We start from the raw sequence: 11,909 nt of genomic DNA on the forward strand, positions 1-11,909 counted from the left end.
ATCAGATGATTAATGCGTTTATAAACATGTTATGAGAGCTCTCCCAAAAAGGAGACTGACTCTTTGTATTACCCGTACTGTTATGAGTTAGAAAACTAAGGAAGCTTAATTGAAGCTGCATTAATTCATTAATTAATTGAAGTTCGAGGAGTTCAGTAAACTGATTATAAATCATGGTGGGAGAGGGACGCTGTGAGTCTCCTCAGGGGTGGCTGGGCTGGAGACTGCAGCGGGTGGGCCTTTGTGAGGGGACTATGCAGATAGCGAGGGAGATGTAGATAGTGAGGAAGGGTTGCGGACCCGGTCTCAAACCGGGTCAGCCGCCAGCCCACCCGCCGGGCGCCATGACACTGCCCTCCCCTCCTCAGCAGAGTGTCATGGCGCCCGGCGGGGGACCGCGGCCTACAACTCCCAGCATGCCCCGCGCGGCCAGTCCCGCCATGCCCCGCTCCCGCCGTGGCGCCCGGCGGCCTTTTCCCGCGCAGGCGCACAGGGCGCTCGGCGCTGTGAGGAGGAGGAGGCGGCGGCGGCGGCGGCCATGGCGCTGAACAGGAACCACTCGGAGGGCGGCGGCGTCATCGTTAACAACAGCGAGAAGTGAGGTGCTATCCTCTTCTCCCCTGATCCGGCCGCAGTCGCCGGGGGATAGCCGGGAGCTGCCTTCCTTCCCCTTCAGGGGGAGCGGTTGTGCGGGGGAAGAGGCCCTGGGGGGGAGAAGGAGGGGGTGGTTTAACCCTCTCGGTTCTGTCGTGGCTGTGCTTGTTTTCCTCCCTTTTCCTTACGTATCCCCCTGGGGCTTCTCGGGTTGAGCTCTGCTAAGCCTCAGTCGCGGCCACCCCCCAACACCCCACCCCCCCCCCCCGCCCCCGCTCCTCTCTGCAGCCTGCCTGCCCCCCTGCCTGCTGCTGGCCCATGCAGCTGGCCCCAGCCCTTTCCCCGAGTGCTCAGGGAGGGCTGGCAGAGCTCAGCCCCCAGCCAGGTGATTCTGGCCTGCACCCAAGCCTCACCCCTTTCTCGCCGCTCAGTGCTGCGGGAGCGCTCGGGTGCTGCAGTGTGCCTCTGTTCAGCAGCTGCCCGCTTGGGAAGCGCTAGTGGTTTGGTTTGCTGGGATTTTTGCGCACACACCCCCTCTGTGTGTTTGGAAAGGAGCAGCAGAGTTGGGTAAAGGTGCTGGGATATAACCATGGAAACGGAAAGCCTCCACAGAGCTGCCTCTGCATGGCAATGGGCTGCTCTCGCTCTCTGTATCTGCCAGTGTTCTTCAGTTCTGACGTGGCAGTCACCTGCTTCTGGGACAAAGGAGTAGTTCACTCTTCAGGGCTTCCTTCCATGAGGCCAGTTAAACATTAGTATAGGAATTCTGCGCCTGACTTCCATTTGGGATGTGATCCTTCTTAGAAGAACTTAGTACGATCAACTCTGGAGCTGAAGTCTGCTTTCATTGAAAGGAACAGCCGTGGCAGCTTAATGTGTTACTGTTCGCAGTTGTCAGCCTGTCTTGAATCAGGGGTTGCCTCTGGGGCAGCAAGGGGTTGTTTCAGCTGATACGCTGTAGCCTGAACAGAGCTGCCAGCCCCTGTGCCCTTCCAGAGCTTTGGCTGGAGGGACAGGTACTTGCTGGCAGAAGGGAAGGGCAAGTGACTGAGGATAGTAACACGTAAGCTGCCAAAGATAAAGGTGGTGGAGGTTTCTCCAGCTTTAGGGATTAGAGTTAACACAAGTTACCTGCTGTATCTATGCAAGGATGTTGCACTGGTTTTAATCAGGTCAGTTTCTAATTGAGAATCAAGGAGTCAGTGCAGACAACATGGGTTAATGAAGTCTAGCAGCAAGAGAGGAGAGTTCCTTTTGATAATATTTTTGTGACAGAGGTGCTTAAGCTGTGGTTAGACCTTCAACAGCTGTGTTGCATAAGCCAGCCTGAGCAGTTCCTGCTTCAGCAGTCCTTCCTCCGCTGTGTTACTTTTGGTGAACCAAATTAGGGAACTGATCCAGAAGAAATGCAACACAATGTAAGAAAAATAATAATAAATATATTGCAGTCTTGATCAGTTCAGCTGACTAGCTTCGCTGCCTGGCTACGCAGACAGTGGTAGCTGTGCCAGCACACTGAGCAGGGAACACAAGGTTGACAACAAGCAGCCAGTACTACTTAAGTTGTTACTACCAACAACAAAAAAAACAAGCAAGCCAGACTGATTTTGCCTGCCAAGCACTGGCCTGAAGTTAAAGGCAGTTTTGGTAGGTCAGTAAACTTACATGCATATGGTACTTCTGCCTTGAACTATAACACTGTAACACCGTGTCTCTTCTGTCATCTTCTTTGCAGTGTTTTGATGACCTATGATCACATAGAAATTACCTTCAGTGATATCGAACCTATGCCAGATGCCTTCAAAGGGACCAAGAAAGGGAGTGTTTTCTTGACTCCTTACCGAGTAAGTAGTAGAAGGCTTTATCTTGTGTAAGGAGATAAGGGTTCTTTGCGATTCTGTATTTAAATGTCCTCAATACACGAAAGTCAGGATAATCTACTACCCCTTGAAGTATGGCTCATCTTCTCCCTCTGGGGAGCATTATGAATTCATTGCTTATCCTATCTATTTGTCAAAAGATAATAAATCTGATTAGTTTTTATGCAGGCAGCTGTGTAGTCAGTCCATCAGGCATCTTCAAGATTGGAAATTAGCAATGGTCTGGAAATGCTCGATGTGACAGCACAGCTACTAAATCACAGCTGTGTGGAGCAGCGAGTTCTCTGGAAGCTGGGAGGAGTATTATCTGAGCAGGGGTAGTCTTTTCCTGGAAGGCTTTATTCCCTTGGGGCTTCAGTTTACCCTTGTGGCTGTTTGGTGTAGCTTTTGGCTTGCAGAACTGACTAGGACCTTCAGTCCATTGGAAAGTCTCTTCAGATAATAAATGGGGGCTGTGTTTCTTGTTTGTTTTGCATACCCTTCGTAATGTTGTTTTCTTTTCAGGTTATCTTTGTATCGAAGGGAAAGGATGCTATGCAATCTTTCATGATGCCCTTTTATTTGTTGAAAGATTGCGAGATTAAGCAGCCTGTCTTTGGAGCAAATTATATCAAGGGGACAGTGAAAGCAGAGGCAGGAGGTATGTATAGTACAGATGTATGTTCTGTATCTTGGTTCAACTGCACAATGTAACTGAAATTGAGTAATGGACCAAATGGGTTTTTACGGTACTGCTAAAATATGTTTCTTTCTTTGAAATGAGCAGTTAAAAATATTCCCCTTATCTGTTCCCTGGTGCAGTTACAATGAACAGATCTGCAACTGATCTCATTCCTGGCCTCTGCAAAACACTTAAGTTCAATCAGCCAAGTGATCTCACTGAGTAAACATGGGAGCAGAGTCAGCACGAGTGAGGATTGCATTTTGCTTTGGTCAGTTGGGGTTAACCTGTTAATTCTGCATCCAGGTTCTCTTGTGCCAAAGACTCATGATCCTTTCTGGATCAGTCTGAGTTTTCAGGTGCAGGTTTCGAGAGCGCTGTTCTCCATCATTGATTTCTTTTGCAATTCAAGGGAAGGAGTGCTGTTGCTGTGGTGCATCTTAGCAGTAAAAATGACAGTTGGAAAAGAAAATCTTCTAGGGGCAGTTTCATATTAACGTTAAATGAGAAGGTTGTGGTAGACATTTTCAAGAAGGATTTTTTTTAATCACTGTTCCATGCCTCTCCTTTTACCAGAGGCACAAAGTTCAGTGAACTCTTCCATTCCTGGCTGCATTTAGTCTGTTAGGTGTGGCACTGAAATCACGGTGCGGCGCTTAGGAGACTTCAGTCTATAAACCTGAAATTGGTATTGCAGCTTCTGTATAGGAGCAGAGCGGGACCATCCAGTGTGAGAGGAAGCCTGAGCAGTAACAACAAACTCTGTAAACTGAGTGAAAGGCAAATGGCTTTAGCTAAATCTTTGTGAATTTTCCCCAGAGGCCATCTCTTGTAATGAGAATGTTGCTTTAACAGCCATGAGAGTCTGGTTTAACTCAAGACTCTTCAATCTATGTGTCCCTCTTCCAGCACTGACACAGCTTCTGCTTTGATGCATTGTTGTGATTCTGGGCTGTGCATGTTTTTCTTTTTTTAGTCTGTAATATGAGATGTCACTAATTTTTTTTTTTATTATTACTATTATCCTGACTTGAAATATCTTCCATGGACTCTAATGGATTTATGTGGACCATGTTTTTCATTAAGCTCTTTGCTTCATTGGGCATTCAAACTCCCAAACTAATTTATAACTGACAGTTAGGTGTAGTTGCAAAGGCTCTTTAGCAAACGGGATTAACAAAATCCCTGTCTTCTGCACTAATCTTGTACAAAGCTAGAGCAAATCCAGTGCTTCTGATAGCTTGGTCTGTTGGCAGCTGGTGTGGTAACAGGCACAATTTTAGAAAGCTTTTGAGGGTCTCCCTCATTGATGTTTCTTCTTCAGGTGTCCCTTGACCTGAAAATACTTTAATGGGAATTTTTCTAATAGGGTGATTCTGCCACTTTATCAGCACTTTTTTTCTTGAATCTTTGGGATAAGCTCTTTAAAGAATTATGTACAGGGCATCTGTAGATAAAGCATGGAAGCTAAATAGCATCAAACAGCTTCTCCTTGCTTCTGAATTCTGTCTTCTCTCCCTGCAGGTGGTTGGGAAGGATCTGCCACGTTCAAGATGACCTTTTCAGCTGGGGGTGCTATCGAGTTTGGGCAGCGTATGCTGCAGGTGGCATCACAAGGTATGGGAGTCTGGTAGCATCTGCCAGACAATTCTGTATTTCAGGAGGCCTTGCCTTCATCTTGCAGCAAGGGCAGTTTCAGGTTGCAATAAGTTGGAATCAAATCCATGCAAATTTCGGGCTGGATCTGGAACTTGCTTTAAAAAAATACTTTTTTCACATCCAGTGAACAGTAGATTTATTGGGATGGAGCTTGTTTGTTTTTTACGTAAGGATTCTTTAAGTTTGTATGTTTGGTGCAGGCTTGATGTCTTGATGAAGTCAACTTACCCTTAATTTTCCAGTTTCCAGAGGTGAAGTACCCAATGGAGCTTATGGCTATTCCTATATGCCAAATGGATCCTATGCATTCGCACCAGCTGCAGCTAACGGGGTCTATCCATACCCACCACCTCCTCCTGGTAAGTCTGGGAATTGAGGATGGGGATTATTCTAGTTAGCAGGAGTGAAAATAAGTACAAGGGGGAAGAAACACAAATTTTACTTAGTCTTTTAGATTGGATCTGATGCCTTGTGCAGATTTTGTCTCCGAGCTTAATGGTATTTGCCTTTGGCTTGTTTTGGCTGGATGCTGTGACCCACCCAAAGGAGTTAAGTCTTTTCCTCTATTATTTCCTTTTCTGACAGAGTTTTATCCTGGCCCTCCTGTGGTGGATGGAGACATGGGTTACATGCAGCTTCCACCCCCGCCGTACCCAGGGCCCATGGAACCCCCTGTCAGCGGTCCAGACCTGCCTCCCACTTCTGCAGGTAAGGGGTGTGTTCGGGTGAATTAGCTCACAACAGTTCTGTTACTCATGAAACAGACATTGTTTCTTGTCTGTTACCTCTTGGAAAATTTAAGAGTCAACTTAGAAGCTCTGCTTAGAAGTATAAATTGTTTAGGAGAGGGACTGGGGAGCTCCCCTCATCTCCAGCCTTGTATGTCCAGCTCAGCTTGGAGGCCAGCTTGGTTCTATTTGGGTAGATACCATTAGCAGCTATTTTTGCAACTGGATTTATTCTTGTGACAGAAAAAATACAGTTTGTGATTCTCCTGTGGTGGTAATTTTGCTCTGCTGGATGAATAGAAAGAAATTCATGGTGAAGTGTTTCTGGTCCATTTTAGTTAGCAATTATGGCTTTGGTGAGCTTTGCTCCCCTTTCCCCTGTTTCACTCTAACCTGATTAATTTTGTTTAATAAGAAACAGCGGAATAGATGATGGAAAGGAGCTGGGGAAGTACAGTCTCATTTTCACTCATTTGGGATTTATCAAAATGATCTTGAACATGGTCTTAGAAAAAAAAAAATGAGCTTTTGTGGTTGGCCACAGATCTCTCACAGGTAAGGATATTTGTCTGGGTAAGGATTTAACTTCTCTCTTTGGTTTGAATAACCAACCAATTGTCTTTGAACTATTATTTGGAAAGTGGCACTGATCCAGATGGTTGTACAAGATTTTTGTTTTCTGCAGAAACAGAGGATCTGGATTATCTTCATAAATTGCCATCTTTAAAGCATGAATCCCCTAAGCTGCTATAAACTTGTGCTGATTTTTGTTTTGTCTTGTTTTCACTCCCAAGAAGGATGGTTTGTTGACTGTCTTTTTAAGGGGTATTGTCTGTATTCAGGCGAAACAGCTGCTATTGTTTATTTGTTGGCTAACAGGCAAGTCCCAGGTGACATTTCCAAACTAAATCTTGGTCTGTTTTACTTTGGACTTGACAGTCCTGTGGCAACTGGAAGAGGTAATGTTCAGTTGTCCTATTTGTTGCAGCTATTTTGCAACTTGCACGTTGATCAAATAGTGCTCTGTTAGTAACACTTGATGACCAGGAATACGTGGAGTTTTTGTTTGATTGTAAAAGTTCTCTGTGTGTCGTCAAATCTGTAACTTCTCTTTCTGTGACAGCTGAAGCGAAGGCTGCCGAAGCCGCTGCCAGTGCTTACTACAGCCCAGTCAACCCACATAACGTCTATACACCCACGGTGAGTTCCTGTATCATTCTGGGTTTGCAGTGTGAGCCCAAGTGTGTATTTAGCAGTTCTTTTTCTCAGTGACGCAACAAAGTTTGTCTGACTTGATTTTGGTTTTTTGGGGTTGGTTTTTTTGGTTTTTTTTTTAGCCATGGACTGATATTCTTTTATTGTTTTTATTTCAGGACCAGCCACCCCCTCCTCCTTACTTCCCACCAGAGGACAAGAAAAACCAATAAGCTAACACAGAACTTCTCCACAACTCATTGCTTTCTTACTTCCCATTTTGGCAGAATCTTGGGGCATGGTCCATAGCACGGAGGAGTAGAACCTTCCCCCAGGGCATGTAGTTTTCATGGACTCTAGTGGTAAATGTGCAGAGCAAGGGGAGAGATTTCAGCAGCCTGGGTTACCTCGCAGAGCTCTGAGGGTTTCCTGCCCTGCTGCAGTATTCCCTTCTTCCTGTGCACGGCATCACTTGAACTGGAGGTTCTCTTCATCTGTGATTGTTTCCTTTGTCTGTTTCTTTTGACACTTTAATTATACCTCTTTAGAGTAAGCAGCTGCTCCAAACTGATAATTAACATGCTCATAACATGGGAACAAGGCTCTTGGAGGGGTGGGGGATGTCTTGTACTTAGTGTGCAGCCAAGAGCGTCTCTGGGTATTCCACTCAACCCAGACTATCACATCCAACTTGTCCCTCTCCTACCAAGAAAGGGCTTCAAAAGGGAAGCTGTGGGATCCCAAAGGAAATAGATACCGATTACATTTTTCAGATATCTATTAAACTTCCTTGGTTTTCTTAGCTTAAGTCATCCCTGACAATGGTAGCAAATAATCTGGTAGCCCTCCAAATTTTCGTGCTGTGATGATGCAGATAAGCTTCCCTTCTTAAGAAAACACACTACTACTCGTTACAGGGTTGATTAGTAGCATCTAACTAGTTATAGATCATATGGGAACACTAATTTTCTGTTGGTCTTTCTTTTTTTCCGGTTAGATATGTGGGCTTGAGATCACTAAGTCCTGAATATTCTCTTTATAGTCTACAATGCACTTTTATTTTCTTCGCTGTAACACAAATTACACTTTTTGGCCAGTGAAGCATCTTACTGCTGTGATTTAACTGGTGAATTAATAGCTAATAGGGAGAAAAGAGTTGCTTCTGCCCTGGAAGCACTTGAGAGAATATGCAAAATGTTGAAATAAGCTGTTAGGTACAACTGAGCTGCTCATTGGAATGTTGTTTAATGCTGTTAAGTGTTCCTGGATCCGCTGTGAATTTACTTCCCAGTAACTTGAATGTGGGTTCCTTGGACTGAGGATTCAAGCGTTTTCCTTCTGTAGCATTGATTCATTGATCTCATTAGCAATGACTCTAGTGTGCAGAACCTCTGCGGGACTGATCAGAATCCAGGTTGTAAAACTTAGTGCCGTGCAAACCTTTGCACAGATTGGACTTTGCTGATGTCTGACAGCTGTGAGAGTGAAAACCCTTCCCAGCAAGTGTGAAGAAAGGTCGTGTGCTAGGAAACTGCCGAGACTTGCTGCATGCAGCCTGCTTGGAGAGAAAAATGGTCCACCTCTTGTTTTCTTTTTTTTGTCTAGCTAATTAATCTAATTGCTACTGTCTGTGCACTGACTTTTCTAGAATTGCTACTGCAGTGATGTAAAGAAATGGTTATTTTAAAAAATATATTTATTTTGAAAATGTTTGATTAATATATTAATGTGAAATGACTTTTGAATGCAGATTTGTTTTGCCAAGACTGTGAAGTAAAAAAAAATCAGCTCAAAACTCAGGTGTTTGTGCATTTGTGTGCATGTGAGCAGGCAGACTTGATGGTGACTTGGTAGCTTTGGAAGGGGAGAGGGAGAATTAAACAGCAAAATCACTTGGATTTTGTTCGTGGCTATTCATTGGTGACACTAGTTGCTTGATTTCTCTTGACTGACTTTGTGAAACTAAAAGATGATGTTAAAATCTAAAAAATGCCTGTTTTGCAATTCCTGTTGTAAACCAGTGAGGCAGCTGCTTAACACTTTACCCAGATGTGTTACCCAGATGGTTTTCCCAGACCGGTTATCCTTGTAAAAGTTGTGACCTGTTACTAGAAGTAGTAGTTGAGGGAATTAGCATAGCTGTTGCCTCTAAAATATAAAATTACAGATTGCCTCTAATTAGAGACATCTTTTTTAAAGTGTGCTGAGATGCTGGGGTTGCTCTGTTCAGTTAGGACTGAACTCTCCTAAGGTGGCGTGGGCCACCTGGTAGTGCTTCTCCCTGGAGAAGTGGGAGTTGTTACTCGTGGGCGTGCTCCAGCAGCAGGGCCAGAGCTGTTACTCCTTAGATGTGAGCAGAGTCAGGTGTGTTGGTGTCTCTGGGCAGGGCAGGGAGGCAGCGTTCCGCACCGGCTCTGGTTCTGTGGTTACCAAGAGCAAACGAGTCTCTGGTTTGCACTGACGTGTCAAACGGGAGTTACTCAGAAGCAGCTCTACAGGTAACATCCCAACCTTGCGTGGCTTCATTCCTCTCCCCAGCTGCCTTCATTCTCTTGCACTCCTGGATCAGCTGGGGCCGACAGCTTCCAGATCCTGCTGGCCTACGTCCCTTTTGACGCTCATGTCCTCCCGCAGGGCTGTTTTACTGCACTTTAAGGCTGGCTGAGGCACTTGGGTTTGTTTTCTGTAGCAAAAGGTGGGTGGAGAAGGAAAACGTTACGAGGTAAATGTTACAGCCCAGTAGGAACCTCATCGATCCTGGTTTGTGAACTAAATGACTTCTCGAGGTTTCCTGAATCCCATCAGTCCACTGTACGATGCTGCAGGATCTGCTGTACCAGATCTGTTCGGTTGTAAAATGGCCCCCAGTTACCCACTGCTCCCAGACAGATAATCCTAGAAACACAGATGGCATGAAGTTTCCAGGTCTCTTGCCGAGCACTGCTCACTGTGCAGCTCTCGTGCCAACAGTCGGTGCAAACTCATGATTTAAAATAAAAAAAAAATCAGTCGGCGAAGTGTGCTTGAGGGAAGAAACATTTAGATATCTACTCTGATGAGAACCTGGCTCCAAGGTTCAGGCTGAGCATCTTTTCCGCTAGTGTGGACAAGTAAGAGCTGCAGAGAGACCGTGAGGTTTGCTGCCTGGAAAAAGGAAAATATGGTGAGAGGATGAGTCAGGCTGGAATAAATGAAGTATTCCTTTCCGCGACAGGGGTACTAGTGAGCTAAATCAGTGACTTCGGAGCTGTGAGCGTTTTACAATGTTTTTTTGGTGAATGTCCCTGTTCTTCTGGGCTAGAGCTTGGCGCGGTCTATGGGGGGGTGAGAAGGAGAGAGCTAAAATAGAGAGATGGATCATGGTGTTCTCGGTGTGTTTGGAACATGCCGATGGGAAGTGAAGCACATTCTGGGAATGCTGAAGCTGTGGGGCCAAAAGGCCGGGCAAGTCACGCAGTCGGCAAGGCTGCTGCAGGTATTAGGCTGAGTGGAACAGCTCCGTTCAGGAGGCTGCGGGTTTTGGCCAGATAGATGCTGGTGAGAATCCCCACCTCGCTCATTAAAACCTGAAAACCCAGATTTGATTGAGATACTCTGCACTCGCTGCCGTCTCCCTGATGGGAACTGGGAGCTGCGCTCTGCTTCGGAAAGGGTTTAGAGGGGGTGGAAGGGTCGGCTGCTGCTAAGGTAGAAGATTTAAAATATTAAAGCAGGAAAGTGCAATTGGAAGTCTGCTTCTGCTCTGGAAGAGGGTGGGAGTAGGGCAGGAGGAAATGTCATGCATTAGTATGTCTCCAGATCTGGTCCCTGGTTGCATAATTAATCAGCTGTGCAGCAGAAAGGCTGCCGTTGTGAAAGCAGACCGGTCCCATTACATTCCAATATTTGGATGGTGTTATACTACTGAAGAAAGAGTGGGGTACAGAGAGCAGTTAGTGTTGGATCCAGTTGATCTTTTGGCATAGACAGATTTTCTACCGCTGTGTACAATTCTGTCTCTTGGATTGACTTAGGCTCTTCATTTGAGAAATTGCTCACGGCACCTTGTGCCTGCTTCCCCGCTCTGAACACGTGGCTATTTCCCTCCTCCACGGGAGCGTGGTGTAATGAGTATTTCTACAGTGCTTTGAGATCTTGTGCAAAAAGCTGTTACTACAGGAACTGCAGGTACCGCTTACAGATTTCCTATCAGCCTGAAATCTTGCTGACAGCCCTGGGTGCTGGGGAAGGCCTTTACCCTGGAAGGACGAGGTATGTACGTGCTCGCCTCCAGCTGAAGGAAGAGACTGAGACCACCTCCTCCTCCTCACCATTCTGCCAGGTTTTACTTTGAGCATTGCTGCTTCATGCGACCTATTACCAAACAAAATTTAAACAAATCATTTTTTTGCATTCATTCCTTTACGGCTGGAGCGATGTGCTGGCAGTGGTTAAGCCAGCCTGGCCGGTGCTCGCCTGCCCCGTGTGCATGTGTGTCTCTTCCATCAGGGACCACGAGGACTCCCCACCGCTCTCTGAGCAGTAGATACTCAAATTGCATCTCTGCCACGTGATGGACACCGAGACTTAGGAGCTACGAGCTACGGCTTGAAGCACCGGCTGCCTTTGCGAGCACTGCTGGAGGTGGCAGGAGGCGTGGGGCAGAGTTTGGACGCAGCTGTTCCTGGACGAGCCACGAGCCGGGCCAGCCCTCACCAGTGAGCAGCTCGTGTTGGCCAACGTGGTGGCATCGCAGGCACCTCCAGCTGGGAGCAGCTGCCAGGTTGGTATTAGAAGATGGGTTTTGCTAAGACAGGCCACGATCAAGAAGTGGTTTCAGGTTTTAAAGCTGTACAAGTAAGCCCAAACGTGGGGGTTTTTGTGGTTTGGTATGAAATGCTGGGGGACACAGGGTGGAGATCTTCATTTTAGGCAAGGGTTTTCTTTGCAGCCGTACTGGGTATTACTCACCCGTCTGCTGCCCTGGGTGAGTCAGCTCAAGGAGCTGCCATCATGAGACTAAACTGGAAACTGGTATTTCAGCAGCCTCTTGTCCTGCTGAGAGGGGCCACAACGGGATGTGAAGAGACACGTGTAATGGTGAGCAGGAGCGGGGACTTGTGCCCGTGGGCAGGGACTGCTGGATCTCACACCCTGGGGTGCAAAGGGACCGGGATCAGTCTCTGCAGCATCCTCCCAGCCATCCGCCTGGCA

The 11,909-nt window shown here is 46.5% G+C and overlaps 1 protein-coding gene across 2 annotated transcripts; it reads left to right on the forward strand.

Moving 5' to 3' along the window:
* Positions 1-465: 465 nt before the first annotated feature.
* WBP2 (WW domain binding protein 2) lies at positions 466-8,511 on the forward strand. Of its 2 annotated transcripts, none has more exons than XM_005243615.4 (8): positions 466-597; positions 2,330-2,438; positions 2,979-3,114; positions 4,660-4,752; positions 5,037-5,153; positions 5,380-5,502; positions 6,646-6,722; positions 6,896-8,511. In XM_005243615.4, exons 1-8 carry the CDS (start codon positions 539-541, stop codon positions 6,947-6,949), a joined length of 768 nt encoding a protein of 255 aa, XP_005243672.2. In that variant the 5' UTR covers positions 466-538; the 3' UTR covers positions 6,950-8,511. The 2 variants fall into 2 exon arrangements, with proteins under 2 accessions (XP_005243672.2, XP_055652985.1); XM_055797010.1 differs by having other exon boundaries at positions 495-602.
* The last annotated feature ends 3,398 nt before the right edge of the window (positions 8,512-11,909 follow it).

The sequence above is a fragment of the Falco peregrinus genome, chromosome 2 (genome assembly GCF_023634155.1).
Source record: "Falco peregrinus isolate bFalPer1 chromosome 2, bFalPer1.pri, whole genome shotgun sequence".
NCBI lineage: Eukaryota > Metazoa > Chordata > Aves > Falconiformes > Falconidae > Falco > Falco peregrinus.

Excerpts from the sequence above, each read along its gene's own strand:
- WBP2 (XM_005243615.4), top strand. The coding sequence starts at position 539 with ATGGCGCTGAACAGGAACCACTCGGAGGGCGGCGGCGTCATCGTTAAC. Across the intron at positions 5,503-6,645 it reads CCTGCCTCCCACTTCTGCAG|CTGAAGCGAAGGCTGCCGAA; the intron begins GTAAGGGGTGTG and ends TTTCTGTGACAG. Across the intron at positions 6,723-6,895 it reads ATAACGTCTATACACCCACG|GACCAGCCACCCCCTCCTCC; the intron begins GTGAGTTCCTGT and ends TTTTTATTTCAG.